The 18,573-nt window shown below is 37.9% G+C and overlaps 2 protein-coding genes across 6 annotated transcripts in view; both read left to right on the top strand.

Annotated features, from left to right (window-relative positions):
• JKAMP (JNK1/MAPK8 associated membrane protein) overlaps window positions 1-18,573 on the top strand; it is a 449,359-nt gene that overhangs the window by 235,859 nt on the left and 194,927 nt on the right. The gene's annotated exons all lie outside the window — the stretch shown is intronic.
• DAAM1 (dishevelled associated activator of morphogenesis 1) overlaps window positions 1-18,573 on the top strand; it is a 231,632-nt gene that overhangs the window by 162,906 nt on the left and 50,153 nt on the right. For all 5 annotated transcript variants that reach the window (XM_069092062.1, XM_069092064.1, XM_069092063.1 and 2 more), the window contains 3 exons: window positions 5,245-5,432; window positions 6,510-6,803; window positions 7,130-7,237. In XM_069092062.1, coding sequence (XP_068948163.1) covers window positions 5,245-5,432; window positions 6,510-6,803; window positions 7,130-7,237 — 590 coding nt within the window. The remainder of the gene's footprint in view (window positions 1-5,244; window positions 5,433-6,509; window positions 6,804-7,129; window positions 7,238-18,573) is intronic.

Below are 18,573 nucleotides of genomic sequence, written 5' to 3'. Positions count from 1 at the left end.
GAGAGAGAGAGAGAGAGAGAGAGAGAGAGAGAGAATGAGTGTGTGTGTGTGTGTGAATGAATGAATAAATAAATGATGGTCTTTTCTTCCTCTTCAATTTTTTTCTGATAAACCTTTCCAGAAAACCTTTTTTTTAAAGGGACAGTAGAACTGCCTAAGTACAAAGAAAAGAGAACATATACCTAGGAGTAAAGTTTTAATATCAGTAGATGTTTCAGGACCACAAATAAGAGAACTTGGGGTATGAAACATAAGGGGATGACAATGATAAAGAAAAGAAATGTAGATGTTAAAGAGGAAAGAGATATTAGGAGAAGGTGATGTTGATAAAATGAATGATGAAGAGAACAGACAGGTAGAAGAAAAGATTTGGAAGGATAGTTGATAACAGGAAAATAGAAATCAGGGAGCTTTGTGTGGTCCCTGGGTGGTAGAGCATAAGGTAGAAGAGAAGAACCCCACAGTAATCTGAACACAATATTCACCAATGGAGTACTCATTGAATGGAAAATACTATGCTAGGTGAGGAGATAAATGGAGTGGAGATAAAAAACAGTGGAGATAAATCTTGATCTTCTTTTAGTTTACATTGTAGTAGGTACTCTATTTCTCAAAGAACTAGTGTGAAATAACATGTATGTACATCAAAAAAAATAAGTGTAGTGAGGTCAGAGGGGAGGCATGTTTCAATAAATTATTATTTATTGAAATTATAATTTAATTGTAATTTAACAACAAATTATAATTTAATGAATATGTGATAAATCTCAGCTGTAAGTAAGAAGTCTAAAGAACTGATTCTTTTTGACACAGTTTAATGGGCAATTTGGGAATAGAGACTATAGCATATGGTGGGGGAGGGGGAGATAAAGTTTTGTAATAGATAATATCGGAGGCATCATGTAGGGTGGGGAACTTTCAGCCTTGAGGCCACATGTGGCCCCATAGGTCCTTATTTTGTGCCACCCTTTGTCCTACTTAGTTAAGGGACCACACTTGAGGACCTACAGGGCCACATGTGTCCTCAAGACTTCAGATTCCCCACCCCTGGGATGGAGAAGAGAGCTCCAGAATTAGCAACATTGAGATTATTGTTCTACCTCTGACACAAGCTTCCTCTGATTTGTGAACCCTGGGCAAGTCACTTAACTTCCCAGAACCCCCAGGCAACAAAGATTAAGCTGCCAAATACTTGCTAATGTGCTACAAAAAAGAAATCACAGGTCTGGACAAAAATAAAGGGCAAGAATGTAGCAACTTTCAAGAGGAAGAAGGGAAAAAATGCTATGATAATAGTTTACATAAGTGGATATAGAGAGCAACTCCATGTGGATTAGGCTAGTGTTTATTAAGGTGGTTTGAGGGGTAGACTGCCTTGTGGTTTGGCTTCTTTACCTCTGCAAGACTGATGGAAAGCTAAGGGCTTTAGAAAATTAGGATGCCTAAAGAGAGCTTGCTTTGGGGGAGAGCTGAAATAGAGAATGAACAGAGAATACAGAAGCAGAAATCAGATATATAAAGAACCAATCCAGTTTTTCAATCAAATAAAGTAGTTCAGACCTGTTGTGCAATCACCTAATACTTTATATCTTGGTCACTTATTTATTGATTTAGAGAATCACAGAAATTTAAGAGTTGTTAGGTACTTCAGCAACCATCTATATCCAGTGCTTATCCAAAAAGGAATGTCCACTATGAAGTAATCAACAAGTGTTCCATCCAGTCTTGGCTTGAATACCATCCACTGTTATATACAATGTCCACATGTATAACCCATATGAAGTTGATTACCATCTCAGAGAGAGGGGAGAGAAAGGAGAGAGAATTTGGAACCGCAAATTTTTTTTAAAGAATGTTAAAAATTGGGGGAAAATATTATTTAGAAAATTTTTCTAATGTGATGAGTTCAAGGCTATTTACCTTCCTGGTTGCTCTCCTTTGGATGCTCTTCTGGCTCCTTAAACTATGGCATCTAGAACTAGACACAATATTCTAAATGAAGACTGGACAGGGCAAAGTATAGTAAGAGGCGATAATATCTCAATCCCTGAAAATTTGGCCTCTCTTAAAGCATCTCATGATCTCCTTAGCTTTTTGTCTTTACTATAGACTACTGCTGACTCATACTGAATTTAGTCAAACTACCCATATGTTTTTCAGGCAGACCCAAACTACTATCTAACCCTTGCTCCCTCAATCCTGTACTTACAAAACTGATTTTTTGAACCCATTGGTAATACTTTACATTTATCCCTTTGAGTTTCGTTGTCTTAGATTGGATCCAAAACTCTAGTTGGTCATTCTGTGCTTGGGTCCTGATACTGTTATCCAATGTGTTAGGTGCCTTTTCTGACCGCCAAATTTGTAGATTTGAGCATGCCATCTGTATCATTGTTAAAAAATGTTAGCCCAGGTCCAACCACAGATCCCTGAGGGTACTCCATTGGAGCCCTCCTGCCCCATAAATGTTGAACTATTAATGAGCACTCCTTGAGTCCATTCATTCAAACACATCTGAGTCCAGATACTTGTAGCATCATCTATTCCACATCTCCATCTTCTCCACAGGAAGAGTGTGGAATATAGAATGCTCTATCAGATGCTTTGCTAGAATCTAGGTAATTGATGTCATTACCTTCATCTCCCAGTTTAATAGCCCTATTGGGGGTGGGGGGAAGGGTTGCAAAAAAAAAATAGAATGGAAATAATTTGACAAAGGGATCATAGAATAAATTTAATAAAGCATGAGAAAAGTAGAATGGTGCACTGGTAGACCACTGAACTTGAGTGAGGAAGATTTAGGCTCATTAGACTATATTGAGCCTTAGAATGGACATTGGACAAATCACTTTTCGAAACCCGTTTCCTTGTTTTTAGGATAGGAGTGATGATAGTAACCCACAGGGTTGTTGTAGGGATAAAATGTTAAATGCTTTATAAACTTTAAAGTGTTACATAAATGTGAACCATTGTTATTAGTAACATAATATTGGAAAGGAACTGACTTCAGAGGTCATCTAACTTAACCAAAGTATGACCATCCTGTACAACAAATGTCACCAGTAGCCATTCAGATCTTGTTTGATGGCAGGTAGCAGAGGGATCTAGTCATTTCCTCAGATCACTCATTCCATTTGTGGACATCTTTGTTAGTTTTCCTTATGTGGAACTGAGTATTATACTCTGCAGGCAAACAACAACAAAATGATTGCATTTTTAACCTTTGAGAATTTAACCGTGGGAATATGCTTCAGGTAGAGCTGTTACCATTAGTTCTTATTCTTCCCTCTGGGGCCAAGCAGAATACGTCAGATTCTTCCACCTGACAACTCTTGAGATACTTAAGATCAAAACTGTTATGCTGTCTGAGTCTTCTCTAGGCTGAACTCCAGAAATTCATTCAAATCTTGTATGGCACAGAATTGAGCCCTTTCACCATTCTTGTCACTTACCTCTGCACACAAATTAGTTTTGTCCATGTCCTTCTTAAGATGTGATGGGTGGAACTGAATGTTCTAGGACAGATATGAATTGACCAGAGCACTGAATGTAGTAAAACTATCTCCCTTCTGAAGCTCAGCATTCTTAAGGTGCCAAAGTAATTTGAGTAAGTCCTGTTGTATAATACAGAGGCCAGCAAAACATGTATTGGCTCGGATCAACTTTGTCAACCTAAATCATAATTAGCTTTTCCTAAAAGCTATATATGTATCTTCCCCAACAAGATATTGCAATATATATATATATATATAAATCATGCTGTTTTCTGTCATTTTAATTGCTGTTTGCCTGCAGTATAAGCTATTTAATATCTTAAGGAGAGTGAAACGATGACTCAGTGCTGGGAGAGATAATAATTTAATCAATAAATACTAGATCTGGCAGTAGCAGTCCTTCCCCACATTGCAAAAACCTTCCCGAGGGTCCTTTGGCTTGTCAGAATGAAACCCAGCAAATCTACTTCCTATGAGTTGGGGTTCTCTGGTTTCCACTTTTGCATTTCAAAATAAAGCATTTATTTTTCCTCAAGTTCTCTTAAAGAGTTCCTCAGGCCTTACTGAGTTCAAACTCTAATAGAAGAGTGCTTAATTTGTGGCCACCCACCCAAAGTTTTCTTAGTGTTTCTTTTTTGAGACATTTTCTAGTGAGACAGAGAAGCCCAAAGGTGGGTGTGGTGGCAGGAATGCTGAGCTTGAAATCCAAAAGGACCTGACTCTCCCTACTAGATGACATTGGGCCCAGAGCAGTCTGAATGTCCCTTTATGGCTCTCTAAGATGGAGAAAATGCTTGTGGCACCTATTTCATGATAGGAGCAAATGGAATAATAGATGAAAAGTGACTTGAATACCTTCCAAGTGCTGTGTAAGGGTAAGATGTAACTTAAGACTTCCTCAAAATGGAATGTACATCCAGGTCTGTTGTTGCTTTTCTGTACTGGACCTATGATTTCAATGATGATGGATACTGGGAACTCCATATGAGGAAAAACTTCTTGCCAATGAAGATTGGCACTGGCTTTACAACTTAATATTCCTACTTGCCTGTGGGAGAGGAGCAAGCATTTATTAAGGACCTACTGTGTATCAGATACTGTAATAAGAATTTTACAAATACTCTCTCACAATAACCCTGTGAGGTAGGTCACTATTATTATCCCTACTTTATGCTCAGGAAACTGAGCCAGGTAAGAGTTAAAGTACATTTGTCCTGAGTTACACCGCTAATGCTTGAGGTCAGATTTGAACTCAGCGTTTCCTGACTTCAGGCCTAGAACTCTATTGATTGCTTACTTTGCTGCCTTATTTAGTGCTTATGGACATGAAGAATTTAGGTGCCTTGTCTGAGGTCTCACAACCAGTTTGTATTAGATATAGGACTGTGAGCTCAGATCTTCTTACTTCCTTAAATCAACACTTTAACCAGTGTGCTTCCTCTCCATGGTCCTACTAACTATATCAATGCTTACAGTCAAGGGGAATATTTCCATCAGACTGTGAGCTCCTTGAGAACAGGGACTATCTTTTACCTTTCATTGTATCCCAGTGTATTGTATCCCCACAATACCTGGCATAGAGCAGACACTTGATAAGTGTTTATTGACTGACTGATTCATATTAATCGGGGAAGTAAGCCAGCAAACAAAAAATATTTTCTGATCTTCTCCATGTAACTGTTTTCTGGACAAAGCCCTGTAATTTTGAAGAGCTCCTTTGGCAAAATGATTTCATGCCCTCTTTTTGTAGAACATAGTGATCTGCAGCAGAAATTGGAAAAGAAAGAAAGAGAGTGTGATGCCAAGAGTCAAGAGAAAGAAGAGATGATGCAGACCTTAAATAAAATGAAAGAAAAGCTTGAAAAAGAGTCCTCTGAACATAAACAAGTCAAGCAACAGGTGGCTGACCTCACAGAACAGCTCCAAGAACTCAGCAGGGTGAGGGGACTTTGTGGAGTTTTCCATTTATGGTTAAATGTGGAGGTCTGATTTTGATCCAGTAGGTGTCCAGAGTTCTTCATCTATACCTAACTAGATTTTTGGTTGGTGGAATAAAATGAAAGACATGTCATCTTATTTACCACTGCAATAACTATGAAACTTGAGGTAGACCTTCCCTGCCTCTAAGGTAGATAAATAATGTGGAAGGCAAGTTAATTTAATTGGAGGGAGAGGGATAAAAGAGGAAGGGTGGTGGTATTTGCAGTTGAGTTTTTCTGTTAAGTTTAATAGGCATTAATGAGATTCAGGCTCCTTTTTCTTGTAACAAAAGCTAAATTTATGAGGAGGGCAAAGAAATTAGTACTTGGAACATGGACTAGTATAACATTAAGTATCAGGTGAAACAAAAACAATGAATGATACTGGAAGTGACACAGGAAAATCACAGTGATTACCTTTCTTAGACACCTTATATATTGAGGTGGTTGGTGTAGTGGATGCTCTGCTAGATTTGGCATCAGGAATGCCAGGATTCAAATACTTTCACTTGGGGTTTATGAACTGTGTGACTCTGGAGAATTCCCTTCACAACTCTGATTGTCTGCTGTTAGTAAAAGGAATTATAACCCAGGAATAACAAATGCTGAAGAAATCACAAATCAATTGTCTGTTCACATATTTTAATCATTACTAATCCACCCATCTTTGGAAGTATTAAATCCTTATTAATTTACCAACACTTTCTCTACATAATGCTAAAATCTCCATTTTAGCCCCCAAAGTCTAAAATAACAGCGAGGAAGTAAAGTTTACAAAATAATTTATGTAGGTTGCCTCACAGCAGTAGTGTGAAGTGCTATTATTATGCCCATTTTATAGACAAGAAAACTTTCTGAGACAAGTGATATACCCAAAATTACACAGCTAACATTATTGAGGCCAAATTTGAATTCTGGTGATTCCAAGTTAGATGTTATCCACTATACCACTCATCTACCTACAAAATGGACTTAAAACAAACTTCCTTGAAGATTATTTCTTGATCATGCTTCCTTTGCTCTTTTACATTTGCAGAGGGCCGCTTGTGCATCAGTTTCAGGTGTCCCTTCACCTGGAGCACCAGGAAGTCCATTTCCTCCCCCTACTCCAGGATCGCTTCTTCCTCCCCCTCCACCACCACCTGTGCCAGGTGGAAGTCATCTTCTGCCACCACCTCCTCCAGGTGGACCGCCTCCCCCACCAGGACCTCCTCCGTTAGGAGGAATAATGCCACCTCCAGGCGCTCCTCTCTGTTTGGCCCTCAAGAAGAAAAACATTCCCCAGCCCACAAATGCCCTAAAATCCTTCAACTGGTCAAAGCTCCCTGAGGTAAGCCATTTATTTCCTGACATTTTGTGCCTAGTGGGCAGCATGATTCTCTCACTATAAAGAAAAATGACCCTCGCTGTTAGATGGTTTAATTTTCTCAGTGTGAATTCCATGGCCTCATTTCCACAGATATTTAAAGGATAAAAACCTCTGAATGAATGACACCTGGTTTATCCAAACCAATAAGTACATTTTCAACATTCAACAGAATGAATAAGTTGATACAGCAGCAATCTTTATAACACAATTGTCTCTGAATTTTATTTTATTTATTTTTTTTGTGTGTAGTTAGGAAATATAGCATTTTATCATCTTGATATTTTCAGAACAAACTAGAAGGAACCATATGGACCGAAATTGATGATTTGAAAGTATTTAAAAACCTTGATCTTGAAGACCTAGAAAGGACTTTCTCAGCTTACCAGAGACAACAGGTAAGCAGCAACACATGTTCCATGAGGCAACTGAATTAGCTAGAATGCATTTACTCGTGATTAGGATGTACCATGTGCCATCACCATGACATGAAATGAAAGGAGCATTAGATGATCCAGACCCAGTAACTACAACCTCATTCCTGGACATCTTTAGTTCTGCAAAAGACTTACTTGTCCCATGGCTTAGAACATGAATGCATAAAAGAGCTTGTGTGCATAGGTTAAGCATCTGTCTAGGCAACATGAGCATTTGTGACTTTTGAAGGTGGGCCATCTGAAAGAAAATGTTAATGGTAAAAGGAACACATACTACATCAATCAACAAGCATTTATTAAGCTCTTGTTATATGCCAGGCACTGTGTGCTGAAGATATAAAGACAAATGAAACAAGGAGATTGTGATCGACCCTGTGCCATGCTTAAAAGTGTATTCAAAATAAATACAAGGCCATTGGGGTAGGAATCAGGAAAAGCCTCGTGTAAGAAGTGACATTTGATCTGAACTTTTTGAGTGAAATCTGGGATTCTAAGAGGCAGAGAAGAGGAGGAAATTCACCCTAAGAGTAGGGACAAGGAACCACCTATGCAATGGCATAGAGATGGAATGTCATGTGGGAAAGACAACAAGATGGGTGATTTGGCTAGACCAGGGGTGGGGAATCTGAGGCTTCTAGGTCCTTGGGAGTGGCCTTTTGACTGAGTCCAGGTTTTACAGAACAAATCCTTTTATTAAGGGGATTTGTTCTGTGAAGTTTGGGTTCAGTAAAGGGCTACGCTTGAGGACCTAGAGCGTCACACAGGCTTAAAGGCCACAGGATCCCCACCCCTGGCACAGAGTACATGAAAGCGAGCAATATAAACTAAGTATGGGAAAGTAGGTTGGGGCCATGTTATGAAGCACTTAAAATACCATGCACAAATGTTTATTTGGTCCTAGAAGTAATAGGGTGTCACTATTGAACAGAGAGATGACATAGTCAGACCTATGCTTTAGGTATGTCACTTTTGCCATTGTGTAGAGAGAGGATCAACTAGAGAGAAGAGAGACTATTTAGAGGGCTACTGCAATAATATAGGTGAGAGGTCAGTCGACAAATATTTGTTAAGAAGCTATGTGCCAGTCATTGTGCTAATCACTGGGGCTATGAATAATAGCAGCCCACAAGCAGCTTATAATTTAATGGGTGATGTGGATCTTAACTCAGGTGGGGAAGGGTGCCCTTGTGAGTAAAATGAATAGGATGAATGTCAAAGATGCCATTAAAGTGGAATAAACTAGACATGGCAGCTGATTGGGCATGTGAGGTGAGTGGAAATGAGAAATTATGGATGATTCTAATTGTGGATGACCCTGTGTGCCTGGAAGGATGGTAGTGTGGGTTGGAGGATGAAGATAGTTTTGTTTTAGATGTGTCAAGTTGGAGATGTCTGGAGGACATACAGTTGGAAATAGCTAATAGGCAGTTTGTGATAAGGAACTGAGCTCAGGATTGAGGACTGGATGTGTGTGTCTGTGTCTGTGTGTATATATTATATCTGTTATCTGCATAGAGATCATTGAATCCAAGGGAGCTAATGAGATTAAGTAGGAAAGAGCCCAAGAAAGAGATTTGAGGACAGTTAGGAGGGTGGGAATGGATGCTCATCTAGCAAAACTTGAGAAGGAGTAATCCAACAGGTAGAAGGAGAGAATAGTACCATGAAAACCCAAAGGGATGTATTCAGGAAGAGAAGGATGGTAGACATTGTCAAGTATCAAAGAGATTGGTCTTACAGGAGAAAAATGCCCACCAGGAGCTTTCATTCTATAAAAGGAGAAAACATACATATATGAATATATGTATAAAATAAATACAAGGCAATTTTTAGGAGGGGATGGGCAAATCTGGGAGGATAAAGACTGAGACAATTAGATTTTGTTAACTGAGATTATTGGCAACCTTGAAGACAACAATTTCAGTTTTATGATGTTCAATATGCCAGTCAGTCAACAAGTATTTATTAATTCCTTATGGTGTTTTAGACACTTGACTAAAGTTGTGGGGATAAAAGAAATGGGGGGGGGGAGCCAAAAACACAAACAAATCATAATGAGACTAGAAACCAAATTGCAAGGGATTGATAGCTGAATGAGAAGAGAAAAAATGGAGGCAGTGAGAATAGAGGATTTTTTCTAGGACTTTGACTATGAAAAGGAGGAGAGATCTGGCAATAGATTGAGGGTGGTGGTTAGGGGTGTTTGGGATATAGTTGTTGAAAGCCTTGTTTTGCATGGTTCAGAGTTGATTTGTGCATGTAGCGAATGACTGTCCTAGCTGGGATATTTGGTGGAACAGATGGGGTCTGTTATAAGTGTGTGGGAAATCAAGGAGCTGGATTTTGGTGAAGATTTATTGCCAAACCGATGGAGGAGGAAAAAAATGGAGAAAGGAGTTTTTGTCATCAAAGCTGACAAATGACAAACAGGGTTGAGAAGTGTCTGGGAAGTAAGAAGATGCTAAATGTGAATAAGAGAATAAGAGAAGCCAAAGCCAATATTAGAGAAAAAGAGAGTAGTATGGTCACAGCAAGGGGATAAAAATTATAATCTTGGTTAAAAACCTTACATCTAGATTGTACTGGACCTATATAGCCAGGGTCATCAAGTGCCTCAAACTCAAATTTTGGAATTTCTATTTTTTCCTCAAATATATCTTAACAGATTTATTTGTTATTGTAGAAATAAAGTGGTTCCAATGTAGTTTGGAAGGTAGCTTTGAGCAAAATTATGAAAAAAAAAAGGTATGTATATTTAGCAATAAATTAGAAAAGATAAGCTAGAATGACAATTGCAAAGGAATAGAAAATCAGAGGCTCAGAAAAAGAAAATCAGTTTGAGAAGAACTAATAAAGTGAAACTATCAAAAAGTAAAGGACTTGAGAAAAAGGGATTGTGGTGTGTCCTTCAAGTGGGAATGAACTTGTGAAATACTTATACAAGGAGGGGTTAAAGGTAATTATAAAGGTTATAGGGCCTCTCAGTTGAGAGTGCGTTACTATCCTGGTAAATTACTTATAGGTTGCTGGCCCCACCATTTAACACAGTGATCAATTTTCTTCAGGAGAGCAGTGGATCTATTTTGATTAGGTCTAGTTTAATTATCCAGTAAGGTGAATAATGGTATCTGGGAAGCTAAAAGAGGCAAAGCAATAATCACCAAGGCAAAAGATAATCTGAAGATAATCTAGGATATTTTCAGATTTATCTCTTTATCACTTTAAATATTGCTTTCAATTCACCGAAGATCAAATGCCTCAAATTATTCCATGAAGAAAGAATACCTGCCAGTTTAGAAATAGAAGGCTTCTCTCTCGTCCAAAGTTACACTATTTTATTTTTGTATAAATGCAAGATGAAGCTCTTAAAATTATTTAAATAAAATGTGATAAATGGCGCTTTTTTTTTTTCAAATCATGAAACCCAAAACTAGAGCGCTTCTATGATAAACAGAGAGGTGATGAAGGAAAAGGAAATGAATACTCAAAGAGCATTGATTCTAACAATATTCTTGGAACTCAAAATGCTTCATTAGCAATCTTTCTGACATACCATAAAAATATCCTGCTTTGGCAATCAAGAGAGACATCGAATTCAGATGAAATGAAATTGTTTTTAAAAAATAACATTTATCCAGATGCTATTTATGATTACATGGCAGATGCTGAGGATGCTATTCCACTGTATAATATCTGTCACTACAAAGTGAATTCAGTACAGCTTAATAAGTCTCAGATCCCATCCAAGTGATTTTGATTATCAAGGAATAGAGACAAGGACCAGATCTGTGATTTCATTGCTACAGGAAACTTCTGGGTGAGGAACCTCCTAGCCATGCAAATCAACTTGTAATCTTAAAAGTGCTGCCTAGAGCCCAGAAATGCTAAATGACTTGCCCAGGGTCACACAGTATTTATCAGAGGCTAGACTTGAATCTAGACATTATATGCCATTATATGATTATATTATATGTAAGAGGCATTATATGCCATTATGACACACTGATCTTTTTTTTTTTTTTTTGGTTACCAGACCATCTCATTAAAGGTGGTTTTTTTTTTTTTATGTAAAAGGTATTTTACATAAAAGGTAATCTCACAGAATGAAGTAAGACTCAGATGTATTGCTAGGGGACAATTCAGATATACCAAGTACTATCTTAATTTCTAACCCTTGTAATAACTGTTTTGATCAAAAAACAAACAACTACTTGGGAATTTCAAGACGAGAATTTTTTTAAAATCAAAAGTACTGGGCATTTATAGTGGTTCTCATGTCTGAGCATGTGGGCTGCATTCATTGTAATAGCAGGTGGTTAAAGGGCCCAAGTTTACAAGACTTGTAATTAACTGGCTTTCAGCATAAGGTGTAGGATGATGTCTCTCTGTGCCAAAAAGCTCTGGGATGGGTACACAAACGGTATATGAGATCTGGTAAAAAGAAAGGGTTTAGAAAATGTTATAATTGGGTAATTGCCATAGCAACTAATTGCTGTTTATATAATTGGTAGTAGTCACAGACTAGACCAGATAAGAAAACTCTTGATGTGTTTAAACACTAAGGTAGCTTGGAAAGAGGTAGTAAGACTTGCTATTTACTAATGCTTCCAAGCACGAGGCATTGCCACATTTCAGTACAGTACTTCCTGGAGGGAAGTTTCAACACAGCTGCTTAGTGTAAGTAATTAAGTCTGATTTTCCTTTTAAAACTGATGAGCAATGAAATTGAAACAGTGTTTTTGAGAAGGGATGCTTTTTTAAAATATAATTTTTAATATCCCAGAAGGGAGAATTAAACCACTTAAATTTGTTACAGAAGGAGCAGAAGTAAATGGTCATTTCTGTGACAGAATATTTACGATCTTCTTAAGGATGCCCATTAGTTGAATCATCCTCCTCTAGACCTAGTGACATCTTTCTGATTAACAGGGACACCAAGGACAGAACTGGTTTTCCCTTTGGTCTTTGCCAAGTAACACTTAATTGTTATCACCCTTGAAAACTGATCCTATGTTTAAGATGCAGTTTCCCATGGTGTAGTCACTCATTTATTTGGAATTACCCACTGGTTTGGAGCAAAAAGTTAATTTCCTCTGTCTCCAAAGACAAAGACAAAAGAGCACTTTGGTATTGTCACCTATGAAAAAAGCTGCATGATGGAGTCAGGAACACATGGATTCAAAGTCCCTCTTCTGTCATACTATTTGTCTAGGAATAGCATTTAATCTCTTTGATTCTTGTTTTCTTCTTCTGTAAAATGAGAGGTTTCTACTGGATGCAACCTTTAGATTTGGAAAAATTTCACAGGATCTCAGAATGATGGAACTGTCAATAGTAGGAGGTGGGATTGAGGGGAACATATTCTCAACTGGGGATCTCTGGGAAGGACCAAAAGAGGATCCAGTGACTTCATGTGCTACCTCAGCACCTATCTTTAAGAAAGGGCAATGCTTTGTCCTGTGGCTCTTTCTGTTTTAAGGATGTCACCCAGTTGGAGTGATTAAGGTATTAAAAGAGAATCAAAATTTAAAGTATGATTTTAAATAAAAATTCCTTGCTGTCATTCTATTCAAATCGAGAGAAAAGTGATGTAAATCTACTCTTGAATGATCATTTTGTGCCCCACTTAAGCACTTCACTGTGGTAAATATAGTATGTTCAATATCATTTTGTTCTCTGTTCAGAGTTCAGCAGCAACATTTATCCAGTGCCAGCTGTGGGGAGAAACAACATTGAGATAAAGTACATGAGCCTATCCTCCTGGAGTAAATAGGCTATTGTAAGGTGATAAGACACAGATAATTGACATTATGACATTACATAATTGAATTTAGTCAGTGCAAAGAACTTTGGATCTAGGAAACCCAATGCGTGGGTTAAAAACTCGATCTTATTTTCTTTTATGACTTGAGACAAGTCACTTATCTGTAAAGAAAAATGAGAGGGGTTGGAATAGATCATCTCTAAGATCATCCCTTTCAAATACCAGCTAAATACTGTGATGCCTGGCACGTAGTAGGAGCTTTATAAATGTTGATTGGTCCTAAAGAGTTATAAGCAATGCCATATGAGGTCCAGAGAAATAGGGCACCCAGAGAAGGACAAGAAAAGCTCTGTGGAGTGGGGAGGGGCCTTTGAATTGGGACACAGGTTAGTTTGTGTTAGCAGAGACATAGAGTGTGGAAGGAGATAATGAGATAAATTGGAAAAGTGGGAAATGGGGTAGAGTACTAGACTATAGGTATCCTTGAATGCCAGGCAAAGGTGTTTGAAGGTCACTTGTTTGGGAATAGAAAGTTACAAGTGGTTTCTGAGCAGAGCAGTATGATGTTTAAGGAAAGAAAGATTATTCTGGTAGTGATTTGAGAATTGTTTGCAAAAGGGAGAGAGCAGAATCAGAGATCTGGTATGGGTCATTACAATTGTCCACATATGTGGTAATGAGGGGGCCTACTTGGCGATATCAGTAAAACTAGAGCGGAGGAATAGGCCATGAGAGATGGTAAGAAGGCAGAATTGACAAGATGGATAGCCCATTGCATGTGAATTAAAGGAAGAGGAAAAAAAAAGTTAAGAACATGGAAGCCTGGGTGAATGGTGATGCTATAGACAAACTGGGGAAAGTCAAAAGAAGTAGCAAGTGTAGGGGGAAAGTTAATCAACTCAATTTGAACATGAAGAGTTTGAGGTACCTGTAAGATCAACCCTAGGCAGCTGGAGGTAGGAGCTCAGAGAGCTTAAGTAGGAATGAAGGTATAGATTTAGAAGAGAGAACATAGCAAGAGAAGAGAAGAGGACTTTGTTGTTTTTTTAAATATCTTACATCACAGAGACAAGCTTGAGTAGCTTTTCCATGGAATGTAAAACAAAGGACTCAATCAAGGACTTCTGTTCAATGTGGACATTTCTAGTCATTTGAAATTTTGTGGAACCAATGCATTTTCCTAAGTATCACAAGACATACAATTCACTGCTCTAGTAGTGCTTTTTAGAGAGGCATTGAAACCCATTTGGTGAACTCACTGATAATTTCTGATTGTGACTGATAGAAATACTGCTAATTTTTATATTTCAAAAAGTGCATAATGTAAGCTTCATTTAGTATGAACTTTAATTCGTTTTTGTGTGATTCATTGCTGTCCAACTGAGAATTAGAAATTCGAAGCACCTCAATATCTATGAAATGATACATATATTATTACAATAGAAGCTTGTATTGGGGCGGCTAGGTGGCGCAGAGAACAGAGCACCGGCTCTGAATCAGTCAGGAGGACCCGAGTTCAAATCCAGCCTCAGACACTTAACACACTTACTAGCCGTGTGACTTTGGGCAAGTCATTTAACCTAAATTGCCCTCCAAAAAAAAAATAGAAACTTGTATCAACAGCTTCTCCAGGACAAGGTGCAAATAGAGATGTTCTCTTCTCGCCTATGTTCCCATTGAGTACCCAAACAAAAAAAAGTCCAGTTTTCTAACTTGATTCAGATAGGTGGAAACCTAGTGTAGAACATATCATTTGCCATAAGAATTAGCTCTTTTAGGGGTGTCTAGGTGGCTCAGCGAGTAAGAGCACCGGCTCCAGTGTTGGGATAACCTGGAGATCGAATCCCACGCTCAGACACTCAGCACCACACCCAGAAATAACTGGCGGTGTAACCTTGAGCAAGTTACTTAACCCCGATTGCTTAAAAAAAAAAAAAAAAAGAATCAGCTCTTTGTTAAAGCTAACTTGAATTTAGAGTGAATAATTGAAAAGTTAAAAAAAAATTGGTTCTTTAACATTTGTGTGAAGATATTCCTTTTAATCTTAACTATCAAATGGAAACATTTGATTTAGGTTTGAAAGGTTGTTTTATGTGATGTCACAATCCTCAAAGGCAAAGAATACTTAAAGAATTAACCATACTTTCTCATAAAGTTGTGCCCACTACTAGTATATCATCCTAAATTCTGAGAAAACAAGAAGGTAGCATTTTGGGCTTATAGACACAGCATTTTTTTTTCATCTTCACATGATGGTGATTAAGAATCGACAGTGATGACTTACTAGTTTATAATTTCATTGAAAGCTGAACAAACTCAATCAATAAATATTTATTAAGCACCTACTATGTGCCAGGCATGGTGCTAAATGCAGAAGAAGTGAGCTTAAATTTTCACATAACGCACACAATGGGAAGAGCACCAGCTAGAATTATAATTTCTTCTTGCTGTGAGAATTTTTGCATTCAAGAATGAATTATCAGAAATTTTTAGAAGCTTCTCCTTTTGAGTCCTATAAAAACAAAAGATCTATTTACATCTGGCTGCAGTGCTGTAGGTGTGGTCCTCCCTGAAGGTGAGGGAGTAATTTAAGAGGAACTATGGGGGCCCATTCCAATTTGGAGCTTTCTCTGCCTTCAAAAGGAATGCATTCTTATAAAGAAGGGAAGGGGAGTCTTGGGGGTGTAGAGGAAAACTGCTGTCCTTCAGGGACAAAGGAAAACTGACATCATTGAGGGGGAAAGTTGTTTGTTGGTTATTGACTTATTTAAAAATGCTATTCTAGGAAAGCAATCACTGCTTGGATGCGTGGGATAGGAGGAAGATAAACTTTTTGCTTCCCACTAGAGGAATTTTATGAAACAGTTCATTGACCCTGGCAGTATTGCCAGGACCAATGAGACCTTAAGGAATACATTGAGCAAATATTTCTTGTCCAAGTTTTTAGCCTGAAAACTGCAATAGACTTTTTACAACCAGGTTTTAGTCCTTCCAACTTTGAAAAATTACATAACAAAAGCTGTAACTTCCTTATGTGAGATACCTCTTTATTTTCTTTTCTCCCTTGCTCCACATATTTTCTGTATGTTTAATTAGAAATTAGTTTTTTGTACCGGCCTCCTTAAATAACATTTGAGGCAAATAGGCTCTTAACAATGCCACCAGCACTTCTTTCTATTGGAAACTTTCTTTCCTTCATTTTAAGTGTTTTCTTTGTTTTCATCTCTCTTAGTGGCACTCATAGGCCTCATTTATCTTCTCCATTGTTGTGATTATGTAGTCATAATTACATAAAAATGTGATTATAGCTTTTTGTCCTAAGTTAAGGACTTCGAATATATTTCTGTTCCATTTCCTTTATTAATAAATGTTTGTTGAATGTAATTGAATAATATGTGGAAAACTTAGGGGTCTAGTCTTATTGAGAACCTTTAAAGTACTTATTTTGTTGTTCATTATATAGCTTCATACTATCTATTAACTTGATAAATATTTCCTTAATAAAAATGTGGAACAGGATGAGGAAAAAGGATTGGTCCCTAGAAAATTGTCTTCATGTTGACATCAACTGTTAATTCACCCTTTTTTTGATATAGTTGTTCAACAAGATCCACCTAATTCCCATCCCATTCCTCTTTCTCTTGGTTTACATAAGACAGAGTAATGTCAAATATCAATGAAATGAAGGTACTTCAGCTATGTTGAGTTATAGTTTGACCATCATTGAGGATGCTGAGGTGGAATGAAGATATAAGTCATGAGATTTGGAGAGATGACAGAACTGAGACGATAGGGTGTTGAAAGAGAAATCGACGTGTAGTGTAGCTATCAAAAACAAAATAAGAAGACTATGAGCTCCTTGATCTCCTTGAAAATGGAGGAAAAATGGCTTCCTCTTGCATAAATGAAAGTTAGTTGATGACTGTAACATGGATCTGGACAAGGTGATATCAACAAATGGAGGAAACCCCAGATTGGAGAGGTTGAGTGATGGCATTATACAGAGTATCTAGTGATGACAATGCGGAGGAGCAAAGAGTATTTACACCTGTGCCTTCCACTGGACCAGTGTGTCACTGAGTATGAGAATAGGCGCACCCAGTCCTAGAAAGGGCAGCCTGTGATGCAAAGTCTGTCAGAGGGGGAGCTAGGTTTCCAGATGGGCAAAAAAAGATGGAATAGAAAAGAGAAATAAGTCCAGACTGAAAGAGACTTTGTTAATGAAGGAAGAGGGTTTCCAAATGACTGAGGAAAGGTAGCGATGAAAGAGCTAGATGACGGCGACAAGGCAAGAAGTAGCTGTGGAAGGTCTGTGTTTCAACAGAGTGCAGTTGTGAATCACAGGTGTAAAGGGAGGAGGGCACAGGAGATACCTTTGTATCATGTAACTCTGTTACCAGTTTTCCTGAATACTTGATGACTTGTGGGGATTTTTGCTGTGACTTCTAAATTGCATGTTTTTGATTGCCTTTTCCATGCTTCTGCTATGGCTGTAGGATTTCTTTATCAACAGTAACTCCAAGCAGGTAAGGGAATGATTGCCAAAAGTCTTGTTTAATGTAACTAGCTTATAGCCAACTTGGAAATTCTTAGTCATGTTTGTCTGCAGACAATACAAAATGCAGTGCCTGGTGAAAATCGCATTGTATGCCTTAATTATAACAAGGTTCATTCAGACATTGCATGTGTGCTCTGAATCTCAGGATGCCAGGAAGACAATTGAAGCACAATTTCAACTTTTTCCCCCTTAAACTAAGCTGATGTTTAGTAATAAAGCTATCTCATTTTCCTATACTTCATTGAAACATCCTAGAAAGCATTTATGGATCCTGAAATTTAATGATGTAAAAATTGCATATTTTCGTTCTTCATAAGCTTTCTGCCGATTCTTCTAACACCTCTTTATTTAGCTATGGCAAAATAAATAAAAAACTTTGGTTCTTGTGTCTATCCTCTTATTTAATCCCTGATGTCTTTGGCTACCTGTGCAGAAAGAGTAGGAGACAAATATGTTATGGAAATCAAAAGTTTGAACTGATCCCTTGAACAGTTTGTCCTGCTCCAGGATGATATGGTGCCAACTATACTTGGTAACCTTCTGGTGCATGTAAAAAAGTCTGCAAGGATGTATTGTTCAATCTTTTGGGTGTTTGTGATGCAAATAATTTTAGCATGAATGAATGAATGAATACTGCACATGTCTCAAGTGGCCAATGGAAGATCCAAAGTGAACTTGATTCATTGGGGCAGTTCTCTCAGGAAGGGAGCTTGGGGAGACAGCACACATATACAGAGGGGGAAATGCTCATTAATAATTTATGCTTGATTGTATTGTCATCACAAACTCTGTACCTCGACATAATACTTTTGAAAATGTACATTCTTCATTGTTTTTTTTTTTCATTTGAAGCATAGAGTGTAGTCTTTATTTCTGGTTTCATTTTTTGACATATGAGGAAACCTTATTTTTATGAGAGCGAGAGAGCTCGCGTGCACGTGTGTGTGTGTGTGTGTGTGGCCAGAATGTCATTGT

This window comes from Petaurus breviceps, unplaced genomic scaffold (assembly GCF_028583685.1).
Source record: "Petaurus breviceps papuanus isolate PSGF00001 unplaced genomic scaffold, PetGlider_PUasm1.0 189, whole genome shotgun sequence".
In the NCBI taxonomy this organism is placed as follows: domain Eukaryota; kingdom Metazoa; phylum Chordata; class Mammalia; order Diprotodontia; family Petauridae; genus Petaurus; species Petaurus breviceps.
The sequence above is the reverse complement of the archived record's forward strand: the minus strand, read 5'-3'. Positions and strand labels throughout refer to the sequence as shown.